This window comes from Dermacentor variabilis, chromosome 8 (assembly GCF_050947875.1).
Source record: "Dermacentor variabilis isolate Ectoservices chromosome 8, ASM5094787v1, whole genome shotgun sequence".
NCBI lineage: Eukaryota > Metazoa > Arthropoda > Arachnida > Ixodida > Ixodidae > Dermacentor > Dermacentor variabilis.
This window is the reverse complement of record NC_134575.1, coordinates 116469709-116494386: the sequence shown is the minus strand read 5'-3', so window position 1 is coordinate 116494386 and position 24678 is coordinate 116469709. Positions and strand designations below refer to the sequence as shown.

Below are 24678 nucleotides of genomic sequence, written 5' to 3'. Positions count from 1 at the left end.
TTCCTCGGGGACTGCATTTCACCCACTAACAACTTAAAGCGATCGCTCAGAGCAAAACGCCCCTGCATGATTGAAACTTACTGGAATGTTATCGATGGTTGTATGCGCTGTCTGTTGTCACCGAAGCTTGTGCCCCTGATTGTGGGCGCGACGCGAATTGTGTAGTACTTTCAGGAAGACGCGTGGGCACCAGCAATTACTCGGGAAACATCAATGGCTCATGTATAAAAGCCGACGCGCTTGACCGGCAGATCAGGTTTTCCTCGGTCGCCGACAGTGTTCGCCGCCATCGTTGTGCTTTGAATGTAACTTTCATTTTTGGGCACAGGTTCGCTCGGTAAGAATTTAGCTAAGCTATTGACAGTTTTGCTGCTGTGTTTTTTCATTGTCACTACTACGTGAGAACTGGTGGAGGTGCTAGTGCGAATGCCTCCGCGAAGCCACGATCCAAGGCCGACACCTGAGGACAGCGCCAACGCCACCAAGGGCCATCAAGCTAGGCCGTAGGCAGCGAGGACTGCTACCGGTTTGTTGACATCTGCCTCAAACGACCAGGAAGTGCGTGGACACAACAGCAGCTAAGACATTGGGTAAATAATGTGGAAAGTTAGGCGAGTTGGTGACTAATCATCATACCATGTGGGGGAAGTGACCAGGACAAAGCGGAGAGGACATACAACAATTGCCGCACTTGCAACCACTTTATTTGTGAACAAGCACTTCATATTTATATACCTGCGTGGTCTCCGGGATGAAAGACATGCAAAACAAGAGGAAGCACTTATGACTATATATACTGGTGCGCACTCGGGCGTCAAAGATAGGCAACATGTCTAAATCGGTGTTCTCCAATCGTTGCAACCCTAACACATTTATTTTTATTATTAAAAAATTTATTCTAGTTCTCTTACAAAAAGGTGACCTCACGATAGCTCAGTGGAACAGAAGGGTGACTGATACAACCCTTTTTTCTTTTTTGATGTGGAAGGCTTCTACTATTTCGCTGGTCAGCTGATTCTTATGGAGAGAAAAAACTGTATTGTCACTGAAAAGTGGCGAGCACCCACATTGTGGACAATGCCTTCTGATATAAAAATGAACGTTTCCCCCTAGTGACCTTTTGTGTTCACAAAGTATTGTGTTTACACACCGACCCGTTCGGCCGATGTTTACTTTTCCACAAGACAGGGGCAAACACTATACAACGGAAGATCTAAACTTCGAAAAACGCTGGTGTATGCAAAACCGTGCATGCCAATCTATTTACTTTTATTGTTGATGAAACTATGCGATCCTGTCCTGCACAAATTTTTCCGAGCGTATTAGGTGCTTAAATAACTACTTCTATACCTCAGCTGCTACCCACACTTAGATTATGCGCAATCTTGTGCGCATATAGCATTTTCTCCTGCGGTTATCTTCTTTATTTTTACGCTTTATCTGAAAGCTATTGCGCATGTAACGAATCACTTTATAGGTTGACTTACACGGCACATGTTTTTCGTATCCTGCATTCTTAGGGTGATAACTCGGTTGAAACTTGCCTCAAACTTTGATTTTTTTCAGGCAAGACATAGCTAAGGCCGCACGCAGACAAGGAAATGCTATTCCCCTTTTTTTTTGCGACTTGAGTGCTTAGCTTCAATGAGGGACACTATAAAGCCTTAAAAAGCGGCGAAATGAATAACCTCATGAATAACAATCACGAACGACCAACGGGCCTGAATTTCAGCTTCAGTGAGTTTTTCTAGTTTAGACAGAAAGAAAGTGGGCACGCGTTTGATTTGGGGGTGTGTTAGAATTAGGCAAAAATAACTGCCAAATAAATCAGTGGTCTATTGTGGCATTGTGTTTTGCACCTTCTTTAATTTAACCCAGTGGATAATTTGATCAGTTTCGTTGGTCCAGTCAGGGTCGATTTAATGGAAGCTGACTATACTTGTAAATCCCAGAACCATTACTCAGAAATTTTTATGCTTCTATATCATGAGGAAGCATTTTGTTACCAAGAGGAAGCCCGATGCACAAATGCATTCACAACCATTTACATGGGGAAAAGTTCGCGGTAACCGCGCAGGCTCTCACAAAGGTTACAGCTCCAGGTGGCAGTTTACCGCTTCCTCTTCGCCTCCCTCTTGCGGGCACGGTCCTGCACGAATGCACTGTAACATAACCCCCCGCCGTCTCGGCGCTTCTTGGAATGATAGTAAACTAGACGAGCAGCGTTGCTTGTAAGTTCGTAGCTGGGATGAGCCTGGCGTGTCCTCAACAGGGGTGATTTCGTAGTTTATGCCACTAAATCGTCGCACTACTTGGTAGGGCCCGTTACAGCGCGACAGCAGTTTTTCGGACAGGCCAACATGGTGACTTAGAGTCCACATATGAACAAGATTTCCGGGAGAGAACTCAAGGTTGTGGTGACGGCTGTCGTAGCGAATCTTTTGTGACGTCTGAGCCGCTTTAAGTCGATCGCAGGCAATCTGGCGAGCCATACGAGCTCGGCCAGCAGCGTCACGGGCGTATTCCCTGGTATATCGCAACACCGAAGGTAGCAAGGTGTCAAAAGGCAGAGTGGGATAACGACCAAACAAGAGGTAGAAAGGCGAGAAACCCGTGGTATCAGGACGTGGCGAATTGCACACAAACGTCATGTAGGGCAAAGCGTTGTCCCGACCCCCGCAATGGTCTTCTCAATCTTAGACAACTTCCCTGTAAGGGTTCGATGCAGTCGTTGAGCCAGTCCGTTCGTTTGTGGGCGATAAGCGGTTGCGAGCTACTGTTCGGTAGAGCAGGAATGAAGTATGTTTTTGACAACTTGGGACAGGAAATAGCGTCCACGATCTGTCCGTAGCTGCCTTCGCGCGCCATGGTGAATAATCACGTCTTTGAGTAAAACGTCTGTTACATCTGTAGCACAACTGGTGCGCAGGGCTCGTGTAATGGAATAGCACGTCGCATGGTCTGTGGCAACGAAACGACATTCATTTGTTTCCTTCTTTGGATGTGGGGAAGGGGCCAAGAAAGTCCATGCCGACACGGAAGAAAGGCTCCCCTGGAACATCGATTGGATCGAGGTGGCCAGCAGGTTGCGCGCATTTCCTCTTTCGCCGCTGGCAGGGGTCGCAAACCGCAACTTAACATCACACAGAGTGGTAAAGGCCTGGTCAGAAGAAGCGACGTCAAACCCTGTCGCAAGTACGGGAAGTATTAAAGTGTCCGGCAGTGGGTACTTCGTGGAGCTCAGCAAGAACCGTAGGACGGAGGTGACGAGGGACAACTAGCAGTAAATCTGGTCCACCAGAGCTGATGTTGCGTCAATGAAGAGTCGTCATGGGGTGCGAACATTATAGTCGAGCGATCTTATTGTCCTGAAGTCAAGCGCTCAATGATCGACCGGAGAGAGTCGTCCTTTCGCTGCTCAGTAACGATGTCGCGAAAGTTACTTGTACTTATTTTTCGCTTTCTCGGGGAGTGCACTTCGCTCACTAACAACTTAAACTTATCGCTCAGCGCCAGACGCGCCTTACTTACTGGATTGTTATCTTAATGGATCTTACTGGATTGTTATCGATGGCCCTATCCGTTGTCCGTTGTCACCGAAGCTTGTGTAATCTGACTGTATGCGCGACGGGAATAGTGTAGTAATTTCTGGAATACGCGCGGGCACCAGCAATTACTCTGAAAACTTCGATGACTCATTTATAAAAGCCGACGCGTTTCACTGGCGGATCAGATTTTCGACAGTGGCCGACTGTGTTCGCCGCTGTCGTAGTCGTAGCGATGTGAATGCAACTTGCATTTCCGGGCTCAGGTTCGCCGAATAGAAACTTAAAAATTTAATTATGGGGTTTTACTTGCCAAAACCACTTTCTGATTAAGAGGCACGCCGCAGTGGGGAGATTCTGGAAATTTGGACCACCTGGGGTTCTTTAACGTGCACCCCAAATCAAGGTACACGGGTGTTTTCACATTTCACCCCCAGTGTCCCAAAGCTATCGCTATCCCAATACAGTGTCCCAAAGCTATCGCAGCGAGCTTCGCATTCCCGGTGACATATATTCTGGTTAATGTTTGCGCAAGAAGCGTGAAAGTTAAAATAACATAATTTTTCCAGTTTTCTTTTTATTTTCAAACAAAACCCACCTATATGCCTTAGTACTGACAGACGCATCGGAATGATTAGGTGATAAGTGGAACAAAGCTCCGTAATATTTTGAAGATATTGTGATGTGTCCGGTTACGTGATGTTGCTTTAGTTTTTACTGGATTCGTTTTCGATATATACCATTATTACGAGTGTTTTGCTGGCATACCGTTATTGTGCGTATTCGGCATACGCTGTATCTTGTCGAGCTACTCCTATAACCATTGACATCTCTTTTTCGATTACTTGATCCCCCAAAATGCCCTTTTATGCTTGAACCTTAGTAAAATGCTCTTCACTATGTGTAAATAAAGAAATATACTGCCTCTAAATTTTTGGTACAAGGACCACTCGGCTTAAAATGCGTATGCACGAAACAGATGGCGTATGAAACGTCCTGTGTATTACGGCGTAATCGCTTTTATTCAAGCTGAAGAACGACGTGGACACATTACCCCTGTTCTCCGGACATCGAGCTCCCTATCTTTTGTTCCGCGACGTCGTAACGCATGTGCTATGCAGGACCTTCTATTCTAGAGTAGCAGTGATTCCCACAGCAATTTCAACCCATTAAAGTCCGAGAAAAATCGACCAGTTACATTTTGTTGATTTTTCGTGTCAGACAATCTTTTCGCACTGTAGATGCGTTGTGAAAGTTTTGTGAATGGCGCTTTATTCTTCGAAACGTTACGATAGCGTACTTTACAAAGCACACTGGGCCTTTATGCGAGCAAAGCCTGATGCAGGTCACGAATTGTATATGCTATATCTTGGCGCTTCCAAAAACAAAAAGGCTTGCAGCGAAGAGTCAAACGAAATTTTGCGCGAGCCCGCACAAACCTCCTGGTAGTAAAACTTGAATTTTCGTCGGAATTAGTGTTTGTTATGGAGTTGTTTTTACTGATTAAGTGTGTAACATTACTTCGTCAAATAACAAGGAAGGGCTTTGCTGCTGCTTTCAGAGGCGCGCGCAATACAAATGTATTATTGACGTAGATTTAGACGCGATAATTGGCGATGCATACAGGCATTCAAAACTAAAGCATGCAGCATTTGGTTCAGTGGTAATCGAAACATTCAAGAGAATGGTGACATCTAGCTCCTCCAATGACAGTCGGTTCTCGCATTACAATCCTGTTTTAGGACGGCTAGCTTTCATTTACGTTAGAATATTACGTCAATTCAAGACGTGTAGTTCACGTCTGGTTCACCAATCTGGGTTGCCCTCCTTTTACTGCATAACTCATATCGACTGGCATAGGAATATACAGTCTTTGTTGTTTTCTGTTCCCTCCCACTCGTTTTCCAATTTGTAGTGAAAGATGCATGAACCATCTTTATAAATATTCTTCATGTGATATCGGAGTTGTTTCTATTTATATAAGTACCCTCTAACACCGCTCGCTACTTTATTGGCTGACTATACAAGAGCATCGTCATCTTTGTCGGCAGCAAGAAAGGAAACAGGAGGAATAATAGCAATGTTGATGTAATTCTAAATACATTTCTTTCCTGCAACTATCTCTGAAGTTCTTCCAGGAAACAAGAAATATTTTGGCAAAATACAGGTAAAAATAACCATCGTGTGTGCTTTGAGGTCAACCAGACCCCTCTAGCATAGACACAGGCCCAGCATACCTTACAAAGTACACCTGCATTGATTTTGTGGCGACGGCATAAATATGTATTTTATATGGAATGTCATGCTTTCATTGTTGACGCCCTTCTTTTCTAAAACTTACCCAAAAAACTTCACTTTCGACAAGAGTATGCTATGCTTGACAAAAAAAAACCGCCGTGGTTGCTCAGTGGCTATAGTGTTGGGCTGCTGAGCACGAGGTCGCGGGATCGAATCCCGGCCACGGCGCGGCCGCATTTCGATGGGGGCGAAATGCGAAAACACCCGTGTGCTTAGATTTAGGTGCACGTTAAAGAACCCCAGCTGGTCAAAATTTCCGGAGTCCTCCACTACGGCGTGCCTCATAATCAGAAAGTGGTTTTGGCACGTGAAACCCCAAATATTAATTATTATTACAAAAAAAAATAAAGAAGCTGCATGCATAGCAGCAGCTGCTATGTTCAGTACTGTTGCAAGTTTGGCGATGAATAGATCAAACACATCATGCACCTGTCAAAAAACTACAATGCGGTCGTCTTCGCAGGGCCATTCTTAGCAAAATGGCGTATCGAGGAACGCTGTGTGTTTTGTGTTTAATTATTTACAAGTGAAAATGGCACTGTACATTTAAAAGCACGCTGGGCGCCAACGGTATAATGAAAAGGCTATGCCATAACTAAGGAAATGCTGATTGCATAGGGAATTGCGCAGGAGCACAGGCGTTCGCGAACGAATATTATTAGCCTTTAACAATCAACAAAAAATATTTGATTAAATTTTTCAATTCCGCGGTTATGGTATACGTTAGTATTGCAAGTATCAAGACAGTCGCATACGACGGCAATCCTATTTTGTTTGGTTCTCCCCGAACGCTTTTCTTGTTCATAGGATATTCGTAATCAACGTTCGGAAGCGGTAGTCTCTACACAAAGCCCCCCCCCCCCTCCCCTTCTTGCGACGCAGACGGTTGAGGAGGGCACGGAAATCTTTCCCAGATAAGAGCAGGAGCTCAGCTGTTATCAGCTTCAACGGGGTTTGAAAATAGCGTGCTATACGGAATGACCTACGCCACAAGGGCAGTTAGTGCTTGTGTCGTGTCTTTCATCTAAAAGCAAAATTATCGCAATGAGTGTCAAGTTTGGTGTTGAATACATAGGAAAACAGGCGCACTAGAAGAATAGAACAAAATTGCGATCTTTTTGAGTATGATTGTCTTGAAGTTTCTAATATATAAACATAATGTGATTGCGAAAATAGAGAATTCAGTTGCGAAATATTTAATTATTATATGTATTTGATAACTCAAATGATCTGCAAAAAACTGTGTCCTTTGAAGAGCATAAACCGCCCATGGCAGCAGCCTTTGGGAGTCTAGCTTAGCGTTGTCAGCAAAGTCACTGATACTTTAACTTTTAGGCGCCGTACTATGTAAATTTCTAAAACTACAGCTCGAAGCACTTCAAGTAGCCGATGATTCTCCACTGCATTTCATGTCACTTCCAGATTGGTGTAAATCAGTCCTGCTTGTTTCCTCGTTCTCCGCAGCTTTCAACTTCATCGTCGCCCTCCTCTTCGCGATAAGTTTTGCCGTCCACAAGCATACAAATAACGCGTTGAGGGCAGCCATTGAATGCAGCAATCCAGTGTAGTCGCCAAGCGTGTCTCTGTAGTAACCTGCACAAAAAGAAATTGTGCCTTAAAATTAAGTGGCCCACTGGTTTAAGCCTTGCGGGCCATGAGCACACTATTGCACAATAAAATTGACAGTCACTTAATGATCCTTACGCGAATTGAATGCGAAAGCATTATGAAGTGTCACTTGTCATGACGTGACACGTGACGTGAGCATCTCGGAACCAATTTCACTTCCAATTATTCCGTGACCATGACAAGTGGCGTCATATCTTGCCACGTGTCCTTTAGAACTTTACGTTAATCCACCTTACTGTTTTTGTACTATTCTTAATATACTTTAATTCACTTTAATCTACCTTATTCCACTTTATTCCACCTTACTCTAACTGGAAGCATAGACAACTGACAGGAGAGTGGCAGCAGTCCCGAAACCAATACCAATTTACTTCTATGACCACCTGAGACTACAGAATACATGGGCAGGATAATCTAACGAGTCTAAATGCCATTTCCTGTGGCGCCTTCTCACTGATCAGGGCGGCGCGCCCCCTGCGTTATCGATGGGATCGGCTGGCCCTTAACGGTTAATGGTAGCATAGAGTCTAGTATAGAGACAGTTTATTTATTTATTTATTTATTTATTTATTTATTTATTTGTTACGCGTACCTCAAAGATTTCCATGCGAGGCAATGTCTGAGGGCTGGGCATGACTGCAGCTGTCTAAGGTTATATGATAAAATGTTCTTCGATGGCGAACTTGAATTAAAGGTGAAGTCGTTATTTGAAACAATAGGGGCAGCAAAGCCGTCCCAGCTTCCGTCGTCACACTGTGATGGTCATTCCAGTTCGGTCATCCCATCATCATAAGTCATCGTTGTGATGAAGTTGTTGCCTACGAAGGAATGGGGATGACGCAATGATCATTATGGGACGACGACGATGGAATGACAATGCACACGTGATGACGAGGATATGACAACTCAGTGACGACGACCGAGTGAATATGGTGGAGGAATGATAATGACATAAAAGCGAAGGAATTACCACAATGGCATGAAGGAGATGAAATTTTGACCGAATCGCAACAGCTACGTCCCCTTCGACCAGCGGGCCACATGTGTTTGTACTATATCCAGTGTTTGTTTCCACTATGTCTGGTACCGCCCTATCGCGTCCGACAGCAGCCAGTCCCTGTAAAAGTAGGGGAACCAGCAAACACCTAATGATAATCTTTAACGCTGTGAAACTAGTCGAGCTTCTCTTCATGCCGAGGTGTGATCTTTTTTCACCTTATGGCAGGCTGTGGGCACGTTATTATGTTCACAAAATGCGGTGCCTTCGCCTAGTAAGCTTTTCGTCTTAGCAAAAACGCAAGAAAAAAAAGGCTGTGATCCAGAACTAACTAGCGCAACATGTTAGTCCTCACCAGATTCGAGCATCAACGGAGAGACAAGCGCTTTGCGTGATTACCAGCTGATTATTATGTCTGGAGTGTATCAAACCATGCTGCACGACACGATAGTAGCTAAAATTTCGAACGAAAGCTTTCACGACCTTCCTTTAGAGGGAGCCGTGCTTCCTCTTGGAAACTCAAGGTCACACACATAAAGCCATATACACCAGCAAGCAAAAAAACAACAAAAAAAACAACAAGAAAACGAAGCAAAAAAAAAAAAACTGGAGAAATAAAATACAGGCAGGGCGCAGTGAATTAAACGTGAGGCGGTGTTGCCAGTTTTGCTCGCCCAAAGACAGCAGGGGTAAGTGACATTCCAGGTTTTCCATCTCCTCTAAGGAGCTAATATGAAAAATGTTTGCAGTAAGAAGCTCCCCAGGCGGTGCTTTAGAATTTCCAGTGAATAAGCCAATTTAGACGGGACTGGTAAGTGACCCGTTTATTCCGGGTTTATGTTGTGCTTACCGATCAGCAGTGGTCGCAGGAGAAGCGATGCACCAGCGCAGAAGGACACTCCGCCCATCATCGTCGGCAAAATGCTGATGCCGAAGTCCTGGACCAAGGCGGGCGCCTGCAGAGACAGTCTCGAACCACAGGTGGCGCCCATGAAAAACGCAGCGGCAATCATTGGCGGTAGCGCCCCAGCCCACACGAGCCACTCGTAAGCGACTCCCTGCACCACGTATCCCAGCAGCATCGACGATTCAATAGATAAGATGCGCGAGTCGATGGCGAAGCCAACGACTGCTCGAAACGAGACGTCTGCAGCAGAAAAAGCTTGCAGGACATACACATAATCTGAAGGCTTCAGGCCGCGGTCTCTGGCAAGATCGGCCGGTATCATGACGAATACGCCTGCGGTGAAGAAAACTGCTGCGAAAGAAAGACCGTGGACAAGAAAAGAGAATGTCAAGAACTGCTTAGTCGTAGGGCTGGGTCTAAGGAATGCTAGAACTTTCTTAGTTTGCGTCATCTTTGCTGCGCTTTTGTCTTCACACAAACAGGCCTGTGAACTCATTCCCTCGGTGCTCATCGAAGTGCTCGCTGAGTGTTTACTCGTTGACCCATTTTGTGAGTAGGACGAAGAATTCTTCGACACGTCCGCTGACGCGACGTCTTCGCTTGACGCAGTGTTCGCAACATCTGTCACTTTTCCTGGGTCATCCGCTTCACGTTCCGCATTTCTCGGCGCACAAGTCGGCTTGGTGAACCACGGCGGGCTCCTAAGGACGATGACAGCTGGAATCGTGTTTAGTAGAATAGCTCCGTAAAGCAGGAACGCTCCGCGAACTCCGTAGGTTGTGCGTAGGAACTCCATCAGAGGAGGGAAAACGACGTTGTTGAGACCACTCGCTGTATAGACGAGGCTGCAGGCCATGGCCCTTCGCTTCTCAAAGTGCTGCGCCACCAAGACATTGGCAGCGACGTACATGCCGCATAGGGCGGAGCCTGCACGAGAACGTTATGGTGTTTGTCAAATATTCGACAAAAGTCAGGGCATTACATGCAAAAGCCATGCCAGACATTAGGCGTGTAGACACGCGCACACATACGCACAATCACTTTTTCTTGGGCGAGTTGGTGTTTGCCGAATGACAATAGTAGCGCCGCCTTTCTTTTTCTGTTCTGTCTGTCACTTAGAATACTTTTTTCTGTTTTTTTGCTACATTAACATGTCATTCAACACACACACACGCACACGCACACACAGGATGTTTTTTTTGCAGAGGAGTTCCTACGTACCTAATAGGTCTCTAATAACGTCAATTTCAGAATATCGAAACCGCACGTTCAAGGCTTGCTCGGTTTGCGTATTGGCCAGACTCAGCGTTGAAGTGCGATTATGACTATTCAAGTTACGTGGAATTTTCGATATTTAAAAAAAAATTCATAATGCCAGTAACTAATTCGCATAGCTTTCAGCCATGATAACATTAATTTCGATATGACTTACAGAAGAGTAAAAATCGCACAGCAAGCACTCTAACCCATGCGCGATAGCGAAAAGGCAGAATGCTTCGTCTTGAAACATTTGTCAAAAAGAAGCGCAGCGAATCACCATTCGTGCAAATCGTAATGTAGTGCCAATTATTTGCAAAACAGTAGGTTTTGTGAAGGGTGTAAAGTATATACGTAAGCACCTTTGGCATAAATCGCGTTTCCTTTCGGCTAACACAATTACCATCAATTCCCGCCAGAAAGCAAAATTTGCCGATTGAATGCTCATTTTACAATAAGTTTTTCAAGGTAACCAACTCGTCCAAATTGATCGACTGCATTTTTTATATTTCATATCCTACTACTTCCATAGGGGTCACCCTTTCCAATGAACTCATGCGCTTTGACCACACTTAAGGCTTACCGTGAACAATCCCGAAGGAAATCGTGATAAAGATAAGATTTTCCGCCAGGTAGCATAAACTTGCAGCGATTCCTGCCACAGACGAGCAGCCTATCAGGACGGTCCGGCACGAAAAGCGCTGGCAGAGGGTGCCAGCTATTGGGCCTGCGTCGGAAAAACAAACAAACAATGATTATGCAGATACAGAGCACAAGTGTTTCTGTATGTAAAGGTAAAGGTGTTTCTAAAGGTGTTTCTGTATGTTCTGTACGTAAAAGTACTGTGCAGTAAATTCTGTACAAATAACCGTCACGCCTACTATTGTGTTTACTTTTATCCTCTTTTGTGACATGCAACCTCATGCACCGCTAACGTTTATCCACCACAAACATCACATTATTATCAGACAATTGTTATGTATCGAAGCCATTGTAGTGCAAAGAAACACGGACAAAGAAGAGTACAGTACACCACGGGCGCTGCTCACAACTGGTTTATCGGGTCGCCCCAGAACATATAGGAAATAATAGATACACACAGTATAGCGCATCCATGCACCTCATTCATGGCAAAGAACAAAAAAAAAATTCAACAGGGGCGTTTCGGTCCCAAATAAGCAGATCAACGTGTGGCTAACGCAATTTGTGCTTCTTTTTGTAATGTGATAAGCTTCCAAAGGTTCACGAGAAGTTCCATCCTTGCTTCTGCCTAGAATCTTAAGCTTACGCAACCATAGCTTACACTTGCCGGCCAGGCAATGCGCAGGCAAGTGCGCATTGCTTTTATTAATAATTGACAGTTCGTGCGCCCGTACTGGGTGTTTTGTATAGACACTACGCCGCTTATGTTTAGGAACTACACCGTAAACACCAAATAATGCGGATGCGCAGTGAGATCATTACGCAGCGATGTGACGAGGACGAAAGTCGTATATGATGTAGGATGTTTGTTAAGAAATAATAGCCATAAGAGGTGTGTGCACATAGAGACACGATACACATCCAGCCACATTTAGCATTCTGTAAATGCTGTGTCACAGTGCCACATCCACATTCTGGAGGATCGGCCAAGAATGGCGCACACTTAGTCGCACATACCGAATCGCTAAAGCAAAGAAAGTCATGCGAACTACCTAACTGATGAATATAATGAACTATTTCATTAAGAAGTAGGCTTATTTTAGAAAATACCTGTGAGTCGACATTACATGCTTTAAGTAGAAATTTAATATATGCGATGCATGGACAGCCAAGGAAATTTTTCGGTGTCGCCATCGCTGTGATGCTCCGCATAAAATGTTAGTGCGATAAGTCAAAGTCCTGTGTCGTGCTGTATGCTGTGGGTGCTAGTATGGAGGCCGAGAAAGATGGCGCCTTGATGCATGCTTTTGTCCTGTGCGCCCAGAGTATAGTGAACCATATAGTGCAACCAAACCTGAGAACGACGGACTTTAAAAGAACAGCTGGATCCTAGATTCTTCGCTTTTCGGGCACAGCAGTGGCAGTGGGCACCACGCAGCATCGCTTCTTGCGCACTTGTTTTGCCACTGTTTCAGATTGCTGTTATTTTGCTTCCAACTCGCTCTTAAGCTTGCAGCGTTCCCCGCTGGTGCTGTGCATCTGGCTAACCATTGTTCACTGTTATTATGATTGAATGTTTGGCCCGCAATGAAGACATTGGGCTCGAAGAAATACCCCTTTTGTGCACAATGTGTATATATTCATACCATGTTGTTAAATGTTCTGAAATTACTGTGCCTGCCTTCCGAATAAGGCGATTCCTTGAAAAAGCTATTGGAATTGTGCTACACATCAAACAAATAAAGAACAGGCGATGAGTCATCCAACCTGTCTGAAAGCCAAAGACTTGAACGTAAGCTGGATCAGCTAAATGAGAAACATTTTAATTCTTCCGCTTGTGGCCAAAGTGGACGCCGTGTCTGAAACTGTCAAATGCACCGGTAGCATTTAGGCATTTATCCAACTTCTTTCTGACAAGCATGACGAAATTATTGACAAGACAGACAGTCAGGGTACTTGTGGCTTTGAGCAAGTGTGTTGAACATTTGGAGTCTGAAACTTCTCCAAACGCCCACGCAGTGAAAACCCAGTTCAACGAATTAGATTAAGGTTTGTTATGCCACAAGAAACATCGCATAAGTGCACGACTGCTTTGATTGGTGCTGCTTTAATACCGTCATAAACACAATGAAGAACTATTTTTAAAATGTCAATAATGTGTGCTATTTCTGTGGATGTAACAGGACAAAGGTACATAGTATTCTGCCAACTGGGATTATTACAGTATTCAGACTTGTTAACTTCCGAGTCAAAAGATAAAAAGCTCAAAAACTGGTGACTGAATACTCCAGTGAGGGATTTACCGCTTAATACTTCATTCCCGGACATCAGTTCCTGTAATAGCAGCTTGGGCTTGTTGGTTTTCCATCCTGCTAGTAACAGCGCAAAATGTAGACAAGAGACGAGACAAGAAGACACCACAAGCGCTGTGGTGTGGCGCTTGTGGTGTCTTCTTGTCTCGTCTCTTGTCTGCATTTTGCGCTGTTACTAGCAGGATCAGTTCCTGTGAAATGCTGCTTATTGTGTGCCGCAATAAGTCCTTTAGAGTGGGCCAAGTTTTTTGGGGGGTCATAAAGAATGCCCATAAATTTGTAAGCGCACTAATCAACACGTGATTTTTTATATAACCATTTACCCGGTTCATGATTTTTGATATTGCTTAAATTTCTGTGTCCTTATATTTGAGAAAGGTTCCGAAAATCTCATCTCATAATTATATTCTTTTAACACAGTCATAGGCAATCCAGGGTTTTATCGCTTTCTTAAAGTTTCTAACACTTGCCAAAGGAAACGAATATTCATAAATTTCAATAAATTTCTCAAGAAATGCACTGTATAAAAGGTTGGAATCGGATTTTCCTTTATCTAAAATTCCATTGCAATTTACAGATCTGATATATTGACGGAAAATATATATTTCGCGCTTAGTTATCACTCTAGTGAATTTAGTCTAGTGTTTTGAGGTAACCTGTAGAAATGTGCACTTAGGAATGAAACAGAACAAACGTAAATGATCACTCACGACACTTATGAGCGCATCCGCTTTCACGTCACTTTCATCATAGTAAATCAGACACAAATCAGTCAAGGTTTCACTGGATGCAGTGACTTGAGTAGGCGGAGTAATCTTGTTTAAACAGCCATACATTGATAACAGGTCGACAAATTCACTAACGGACGTATTGCCAGATTGTAACCAATCAATGTTAAAGTCACCCAAATCACCGCAGGCATTTTTAGTGACGATAGAGAATCAAGCAATGCTTAAAATCGACGGAAAAATTTTGCCAATGACCCAGAAGGAGGCCCATAAGCAACGCAAGCTACGAATGTTCTACATCTGGCAAAAAGGAATTGTAATGGGACGATATAGCACAGTATTCAGCCATAGCTTCATTATGCACAGATTTTTTTAAATGTATAAACCAACCCCACCGCCTTTCTTACTACCTGCATCTACTCAAGCATTCAGTTTTGTAGCCATCGATTTGAATTACGTCTTGAGCGGTTTTGTAACAAGTTTGCGTGCAGGCCAAAATATCAAACTCAAAGCCGAAAGACATAAATAATGTATCTAATTGGTCCTGTTTGTTCCGTAAGCTTTGTGGGTTTAAGAGATAAAAATAAATATAAGCGCAAGTGCTTACTCTCGATCCTCACAAGGAAAATCAGGAAATGAAACGGTATCGAGATAAGACTTAGACAATGAAACCGGCATGGGAAAGAATAAAGCTTATCAAGACGACACGTGTAGCGGTGATACGAAACCACGCTCGCGAGATCACTTTCTCGGCAAATTCGAATGACACTGTCACCATTATTCTTTCGTACGAAAAAGTCGCTTTTTTTGCCACACGAAGCAGTGCTTCGTTTGTTTTCCTTTCGTTTGCGCTAGCTATACTCGCCTTTCTTTCATCGCAGTTAGGTTGTCGAAAATGCGCGAGCCTGGTTCTTTCTCCAGGGGAACCGAGCGACTTTGAATCCACCGTTCTTGCAACATGACAAATCGTTAGCGGGCTATCCCCGCAGTTTTTTTTTACCAGCACGTGGCTACAACCGATGAAGGGAACCGAGGTCCGAATCTGATCGCTCGGAAAGCTCAAGCATACGTTTCAGACAGTGCATTTTATCAAGAAAGTTTTAAGACGAAATCCTTACATATCTCTTCCTTCAATCGACCTTGAACTTATTTGAGCGAAAACAGGCCGACAGCACATATCGTATACAAAAGGCCGGTTCTCCCGTAATCGAGAGCAGATGTAAGCATGAAATGGTTACCGGCAAAGCAGACAGGTTGAAGTAATTATGTCGATTGCTCACAACCATCTCACTGCCGTAACAACCATCTGTTGAGCGCCAGACGCTGCCGGCCTGGTCACGCAGCATGGCGCCACATCTCTCGAAGGAGGCGGCGCAAAGTTCCGCCAGCGGCGTGAGTTCCGCGCCGCGGAACTCACGGACCGCTGGCATTGAAAAGAGCACAGTGATATTGGGAACAAACATTCGGAATAAATCGACAACAATATTTTTTTTGTAACATGTTTGGCCAATAACTAGCTTATGTAATACGGTCCTGTACAAGCGTTTGGGGGCCAGAGACCACGTTTTCTTAAATTTTGACTGGTTGCCCAGATGATCTCGTTTTACTCTCGCAACGATCCCCGGGTGTTCTCGTTTCGTTCTCTCTCCCCATTCTCGTCCCATTCTCGTCTTGAGTGCCCGGATAGCGGTTCTGGATTTTCACTTAAGCTGTCTTGAAAGTCGCCGACAACGAGAATTAAAAGCATTTGATGCTTAAAAGGATTAGTGAGCTCTTCACAGAGTTAAAGGCAGTTAAAGCGCACTAAAGCAAAACTGCGCATAAGTTGATGGCAAAGTGAATTGAGAATGACAAAGCGCAGGATGACAAAGCGAATTAGGAGGAATCGAAGCAGATTAAGAGTAATCGAAGCAAATTAAAGAGAAAGTAAATTAGGAAGGAGGACAAAGTGATTTAAGAGGAATCAAACTGAATTAAGATGGCTCAATTAGATTTAAGCGGAATCAAAGTAAATTAGGAAGGAGGACAAAGTGATTTAAGAGGAATCAAACTGAATTAAGATGAATAAATACGATTTTAGTGGAACCACAGTGAGTAAAAAGGAATCAAAGTGAATTAAGAGTATTCAAAGCGAAATAAAATGGATTACTAAGCGAATTAAGAGCATCACTAATTGAATGAAGACAATGGCTAAGCGAATTAGGAGGAATAAAAATTAATTAGGAAGGGGGGCGGAGCAAATTACGGTTAATTTAATCAAAGTGAGCTAAGGAGGACCACAATTTAATTAAGAGCAACCAAAGCGAATTAGGAGGGATGTGAAAGCGATTTAGAGTGATGACTCCGTGATTAAAGTGCGTGACGCAGGAATTAAAGATGGATAACTCCGCGAAATAAAGTGTCTAATTACCGTGCCTAAATAGACTAGCTAATTAATTTGGGCTTACGGACCTTCAAGTCGTCTTCGGCATAACATAAGCGACCCTGTAATTTTTTCATTCTCTTTTTTTTGCATACCGTGTATCTCAATGTTTTCACGGCGGCTGTACTGCTATATAGCCTTTAATGCCAGTTGCACTTGAACAAACCTCGTGTTCTCAGGGTTTTCTTTTTTCATTAGTTGTTAGCATTGCCATTCGGAAAGAGAAGGAATACTGAACTGAAACATGTCATTCACGTGCGTTTATCACACCGTTGATAAAAAACTCTGCCGAAGGGGTCACTGAAGTCTGCACGTTTTCTGTCAGGGTCAAAAACGCACGCAAAGAAACTTGAAGTGGGGTGGACGCACAGCAGCACATTCATTCTCTAGGCATAGGCTATGCATACCATTACAAATAATTGTTAGTTGGCTACCTCCTTCTCTTTAAAAAATATTATAAACGTTGTCCTGCATATATCTTTAAATATACTGTGTCTCTGCATGGTGTTCACAGTGGAAATTAAAAGAGAAGTATTGAAGTAAAAAAAATAAGGATGAGGTAGGTGCCGCTGGTGCTTCTAATGAGCTTGTCTTATTGTCAGGATTTGCAGAAATAAAGCGAAGGTACGAATTAAAAGCCGTGCAGGTGCAGGACAGCAATGCGGCAGTAGGACAGTAGCCACAATATTTTAAATAAAAAAGAACTAAAATTAAACCTCAAAAGATGTGGGTAACAGAAATCTGCTAATGACACTTTAGGTTCAGGGCTCTGCCGCTCACCTCGTGAAACTTCGGAGGGGGCTCAGGCCCCGGAGCCTCACGTAAACGGCGCCTATGATATATCTATCTATCATGACCCCATAAAGCCAGCAGAGAATGCAGCCAAGGAAAGCATCGGGAAAATTACCTATGGTTGAAGTTGGAATGTGAAAAACAATAAAAGAAGGGGGGGAAATGAAAGTGTACGAAAAGATAACTTGCCACCGGTGGGAGCCGAACCCCCAACCTCCGCATTTCGCATCTGTTGCACTACCAATTCTGCTACGGCGACGGCCATCAATTCGACCACTAACTTTGGCATTTATGTTTTCTAGATCTAGCCTTAGGAGTGTTAGCCAGCGCCACTCAGAGCTACGTTAGGTGGATGTGGAACATCCTGTTTACGCTCTATGGCGTCACGTAACACATGATCTTAGGAGAGCGGAACGTGGCTAATAAACACTCGCATGCTACCTAATTGCACCAAAGCTGCCAAATTCGAAGCCCTCGCAATGAATAAATGAGAGAAGAAGGGGAACCGAGGGGCTCGATTTTGTTAGTTATGACTACGTAAAGCCAACAGAATGAAGCTAAGGAAAGCACATGGAAAATCAACTGCGGTTGAAATTGGAGTGTAGCAAGCAATGAAGCAAAGTGAAGTGAAAGTGGAGAGAAAGATAACTCGCCGTCGGTAGGAGCCGAACCCAGAAACTCCACATCACACGTATGTTGCACATGGGTTCATTGTCTGTTAGCTTTATGTGGTCATGATAAGCAAAATCGGGTCCCTCGGTTCCCCTTCTCTCATTTATATATATATATATATATATATATATATATATATATATATATATATATATATAAAGTAAGTGTATATAAGTGCACACACATTTTTTTCTTTTTTGTCTGCACTCTTGTGATCGTGTCGCCAGGAGCCTAGTCAGGCGTGTACAGTCTCTCCTTTTGCTCCGGCGCCATGGCTATCACGTATTGCCTAAAGTCGCAATAAACTCCAACTACAATGATGACCTAGTGGCGCGAACGGAGGCGCACGGCAGCGCCACGGTAGAAGCAGAACGCCTCTTCTCGCTGCAGAGGGTGCTACCGCACCATTTACTAGTCGCTGCCCAGTCGCCTTGCAGTTGGAAAGGCTCACCGGGTTTGCAAACCACGTGTTCTTTCCACGTATACGTTTCACCGTGGTTCCCCGAGCAGCAAATAGTGACATATCCTCGAGAAAAATTGGCAGTGGCTTAGCTCGGCTATGCCAGGATATACGTAGCGAAAGCTAAAGCATAGAGCATGGTTAGCCTTCGTAAATCTTAATTGCAAGTCCAGGTTAGTCTGGTTGTCTAGCTATGTTGCGGCGTTTAGCCAGTCGTTCGGCGCGCCGTTCGTCTGTTTCCTAGGCGTTTCGTTTCCTCTTCATCTCGTTCCTTTGTTGATTCCAGGCCTCCTCCTGCTTATCAGAACTGTCGCCGCCCATACTGCCGCCTCAATTGTGGTTGCGGCGCACGCGAGCTCTCCTTTTCAATCCTCCGACATGTTATCAGGCATGCGACCCAGCTGGCGAAGCGAGCGGAGGCGAGCGCAACGACGAGGAACATGGTGTGACGTCATATCAACCGGCGGCAGCGGAAAGGCGCGGCGCTGCGCAGCGGCGGATGCGCAGTATTGACTAGGGAATGAGAGAGAGAGAGAGAGAGAAATATTTGTGGCAAGGTGGGTGTAGTGACGTCATGTGCCTCCTCGGAGCACCGCCACGGCGAAATCGCGAGTTCGCTACCAGTGAAGCTTTCGCTTTAAAACTGTCTCACGTGCGGTACCCTGGGACGTTCTTGCTACGTCGACAACAGAGACGCACGATGCAGATGGCAAAGACGGACTACCATTGCTTCGCTCCGCGCTGTCGGAGCGGTTATCGGGGCGCTCTTGAAGCGTCTTTGTTCGCTGCTCGAAAGGACAGTGAGCTCAGAAAAAAGTGGGAGCGCATTCTGCGAAGAGCATGAATCCTCAGCGGTCTCTGAGTGCCACTTTGAACCCGCGTGCATATTGCGGGATTATATACATGCGATGAATGGCTGTGAAGTACGACTTCCTCGTGGGATCCCGTCACTAGCACCTGACGCGGTCCCTACCCTCCTACTTGATTGTCCATCTTACCTTTCTGTCCGGAGCGTGAAACATCTCGGAAACAAAAGGGACAGCAACAGCAGGCGTTTTGTCGATCAGCAAGAAGTCACGACTGGGCGCCCAACACGGAAGTTGAGATATAGCGGAGGAAGAGCTTCGTCAGCTTCTGCAGGATGTCTCCATATCCGAGCTGAACGCACTAAATGAAGCTGCAGGCTCCACCGATTGTGAGCCCTTCACAGTTAGCTTGCTTCAAGAAGTGAAGCTTCCGTCAAAGCTCTGGTGCAACCTTAATTGCGACAGTGACGCAAGCGTGCTCTTCGCGACAACAGCAATGCGAAGAAATGTCAAACTTGAAAATTTTCACGATAAACTTTTGTTGTTCGTGCTAATGAAAATAAGGTTTCAGCGCAAATGTTCCTTGTGGTGTGCTGTGCGGTTACTTCACTATACATTCACTCGCTGTGGTGAAGCGTGTGCTGCAAGAAGCGGACGCCAGCACAATCTGGAATGGGGCCATGACGATGATGGAATTCGATGGGATGTCGCACATTCTAACAGCGAAGCTACGGTCTGCAACAACCACATTTGGTGACAAAGTCTTCAGCACGAAGGGCGTGGAAAAGGTTTCCAAGCAAGGTATCTTGTCAGTTGTAATATTGATTGCTTTTCACATTTTTCGCAGTATTTTATATGTGCATCATACGTGGGCACCACGTTTATTATTTTTTTAAGGTGACGTGTGTGCCGAGTGCAAGTCCACACCAAAGTGCCTTCAGAGTAGGAAGTCGCGTACCTCAAAACCGAGACCGCTTGTCTCGAAAAAAATTGACCGACGATTACAATACTCCCTAATGCGAAATTTGAGCGCGAACATACGTGTTTTCATTTCGCGATTTAGTGGCTGGCGCGGAAAGTCTGTCACGTGTCTCAAAGCGTTGCAAAACAAGTAGCACGCAAGTACTCGAGCAAATCGATAGCGGCGAGCAGAGTCGGCGATCGTCGGAAATCTGGTCTGCAGGTTAAGCGCATCTGCGTGCATACATGACTCATCGAAGGTTCCAGAGTAGTCGGTGGTGCCCGCGTGGCTTCCAGAAAGTACTACACGATTCGCGTCTCGCATACAATCAGATTACAAAACGTTTTAGTGACAACGGCCAACGGCTAGAACTATCGAAAACATTCCTGAAACTTCTGGTACATGCAGGTGCGTCGTGCGATAACGCTGAATATTTGTCAGCCGATGAAAAGCAGCGACCGAAGAAAGATGAGGAAGTGAACAGATGACGCAATGTGCTCTGGCGCCATCTGATAGCGATCGTTGCAGAACAAGTCGTGCGCGGCACCAAAGTGCGCGGCACCGGCCGGTTACTACGCGTTTCTCTTTCATCGTTCGCTGTTGTGCTCAGTCGCTCGATTGCGCCGCCGCCGATGCTAGCCGCAGCAAAGGGCGATTGAGAGTTGCGCTCTAAAAGGAAGCCACAGCTAGTTGATTAAAGCCGGAGAAACGAAAGGCAGCACGCCTCCAAAAGTTTGCATCAACCATGCAGAACCAGCTCGCAGAAATGGAGGCCAAAAGCGCAAGGATTTCGGAAGCCTTCAAGAGAAGAATAGCGAGCTTTCCATCCTAGCACCGTGTGGCAGTACATAATGTTTTTAAACTTTCTCGCATAACAGTACACAGGGGGTATACCAACGAATGGGTGCTCGAGTGTATGTCGATGAAAATGAAGAGCCACACACCGTATGAGCACCTGAGAAAAAGGAAAATACCTGCCTTTCACAGCAAAACAACTCTCGGTGAATATCTCAAGTCATACTCAACGGGGTTGGGCATCAACATGAATGTATTTGACGTGCTGAATGAACAGACTACTTTAATGAATAAGTTGAGGCAATGCGGAGGTCTCATCGCTGACGAAATGAAATTATCGGAGCAGTTATAAGTGGCTACCGCGGGACAAATGGAAGGTTTTGTAAATCTTGGCCCCTTTACGCCAGAAGAATATAAACGCACCATCAGCGACCATGGGATGGCTATAACATTTTACCATTCGTTGGGAAGTGGGCCTGGGTGCTCGCAACATTTGCCAAGAAAGGCAACATAAAGAGAGCCCTACTGATGATTATAATGCTGGAAACTGTGATTATGTCGAAAAAGGCAGGACTCAAACTAGACTTCATCACCTTTGACGGAGCCACGTGGAACAGAAAAATGGGGTCAGTGATGGGCACCCGTGCGTCTTCCACAAACACATAGTTTAGTGCACCACATCCTGTTAATCCTGAACGCCGGCTCTATTTTTTTTCAGATTTCCCCCACTTGCCAAAGTGTCTACTCAATGGATTGCTGGCTTCCGACTACCTGCTGCCGGAGGGCCATGTAAGTGTAGTGCGCATATCGAAACGTATTCTTTGCGGCAACATTCATTTTTTTTAATGGTGAGAGAATAATTACGACTGTAGCCTAAGTTCTACATCTGAGGTGTCGCTGAAAATTGTCCGCAGAGTCATTGCTCTACATGGCAAAAATGTGGCATTAAAAGCTCTACATGTAATCATATCTACCCAGACAAATCCCAACAGTTTTGAGGTCCAGAGGCTGTCTCTTGCCTTTCAACTCTTCAGTGACAAAGTGGTAAAGGGACTACGGCTGTACCGGACTGGGATCGCGGAGGCCTGTGGAGGCATTTCTGCTACTACTCGCATTTTTTTAGTCAGTAGTGATTTATTTGCTGTATAAAATTGTTTCATCGTGATATAACACTGAAATAACCTCATTGTTTAGTGCTTCTAAATTTGTGTTAAATCATTTCTATTTCAGGAATATCCATGACCTCATCCATGTGATAACATCACGCTTCACAGCTGAGGCTCTACGTCTAAATTCTTCATGCATTGACAGGCTTAGTTCCTTTTTATCGCTTCTGAGTGCATTGAGAAACCACACGAATTGAAAATGGGGCTTTCTAAGGCAGTCGACAGCTGCAGGATTACATGTGACACTGTCTGGTGTGGCGTCACTATTAGCGTACCTAACAGAACGTGTAGGTTTAGGCACCTGATGACTAGTGGACTAGGCCAAGATCCAGTCGAGCATCTTTCTTTTTAAATTGTGCTCCAGTCGTCTGGTTGTAATACCCACCCAACTCCACAGCAGGTCGTAGTTACTGGGAACTGTCTTGCATATCACTTTGCCGAAGAATTGCAGCTGTATGATTTGGACCGCCTGGCGCACATGGTAACGGTGACAGGCAGAAATTACGTAATGCAAATTTCTCTGAATATGGTTCAGCTAAAAGAAGCCGCTCCAGATGTCTAATTAGGCGAACAAACAAAGGGAACAATTACGTACCTGCTAGAACCAATAGGGTACCCGCCAGTGACACCGACCAGGACGCTTCTCCTCTGCTCACCCTGAATGTCTCGATGACGCCGTAAAAGAAGATGCCGGTAACGCGGGGCGTGGCCATAGCCAGGAACAACACCCAACTGCAGAAGCCCGCATTGATCCAACTCCATCTTGAGTCGACCCCAAACTGGGGGTCATTCTTCAGCGGTCGAGCACCCGGCATGATCCTGACAAACCCTTGGAGCCACTTTTTGGCCTAGTTATTCTTGAGACCTTTTTAACTATCAATAAGTCAATTAACGTCGAGGAACGACGGTTTGTCGAATGACCACATTTATGTAGCAGTTCACGCAGAGCAAGTAAGTACGGTCGCTTCGCATTAGAGTTGTCCTTCAACAGAAGGGAATAAATAATGACATTTGCACTTTTGTTTCGTGCACTATGGCTACGGAGGCTTATTCTGTGGTAAATGCTACTCCGCTAATGATACGTCCCTGTGAAGAATAATAAAGTCTAGAAACGAGGGAAGGAATCGCATGTGTAAGCCAGAACGTCGCTGACGAGGCTAAGGCAGGCAAAGGCTGAACGTTCTTTCGCATTGAATCCACGTATCTCGCTTTGGCTTATCGCTGCCATTGGCTGGCGAAGCCACGCGGATAATCAGAACAATAGAGCAATAGGCGACCGAGTCGACGACCTCACCGTGGGAGTAGAAAGACTGTGTCTGATCCAATGTATCTCACACTAATAAAATACAACTACGCCACAACATGGAGCCGCCAAAACCTTTGTATTGTGACTGTTAACGTTTAAGTAAAAAAAGAAAAGGCCAGCAGACCTCAGCGATTACTTCGGCTCTGCACTCATTTACTACGACAGCTGCGATACCTCACACTAAAAAGCAGCACCCTATTATTGACATGGATTAACAAAAGCGTACAACTTGAAAGGGGCAGTAACACAGACACAGGGAACACGTCCAACGTCTGTTTCATTGTGCTGTCCAAGGCATGGGCTTTTGTTAATTGATGCAAGAATGGACCAACTATCCTAGTAGCACGACCTATTAGACATCCTACTTTTATTGTTGTTACATCAAAACCTGGCTCACGCCCACATAAATGTTGTTGTTGTCCTACTGAATAATTAGGTAGGCATACCGCAATTAGGGATTGGCGTGGATCAGGTGGCTTTGTCAAAGGAACGAGAAGAGGCCAAATAAAGAAAATGCAGTTGCCAATTATAGATAAAAATTGTAGTGTGCGGGAAGGAGTAAGAAAAGACTACGCACCTAATTTAATAATTACAAGTCAACTTATCAGGGTAATCAATTTGATACACTAATAAAAATTTCAAACTGCCAAACAAACATTTATGTCGCTGAAGTTTACTTGGTGCATTTGGTTGGCTGCTTCTTCCTCAAATAATATCGTTCATCCACTACGAGGAACTGGATAAGAACCGAGAGTTACACGGTGTCTTTTACGGACGGAAGTGTATTATAGTACAACAAGCTGGAAGTTTGTAAATTGAGAATGAGAACACTGATATTTAGTATAGCATTTGAAAGATAACTACAGTTGTGTTACAGTAGAGAAATAGTAGGGCGGGTCAGATAACCTCTTCTTTGTGATATACGCAACTAACTTTCTGTATGACATGGTAATGCGTGTAGCGGAATTTTAACTGCGTACATG

The 24678-nt window shown here is 44.7% G+C and overlaps 1 protein-coding gene across 1 annotated transcript; it reads right to left on the bottom strand.

The window, feature by feature from the left end:
- Positions 1–6755: 6755 nt before the first annotated feature.
- On the bottom strand, positions 6756–23553 carry LOC142591242 (monocarboxylate transporter 12-like). The gene is made up of 4 exons (XM_075703587.1): positions 22985–23553; positions 11217–11360; positions 9320–10303; positions 6756–7436 (listed from the first exon to the last, which is right to left on the bottom strand). The coding sequence occupies exons 1-4, from the start codon at positions 23202–23204 to the stop codon at positions 7222–7224; spliced, it is 1563 nt and encodes a 520-aa protein (XP_075559702.1). The 5' UTR covers positions 23205–23553; the 3' UTR covers positions 6756–7221.
- Positions 23554–24678: the final 1125 nt, after the last annotated feature.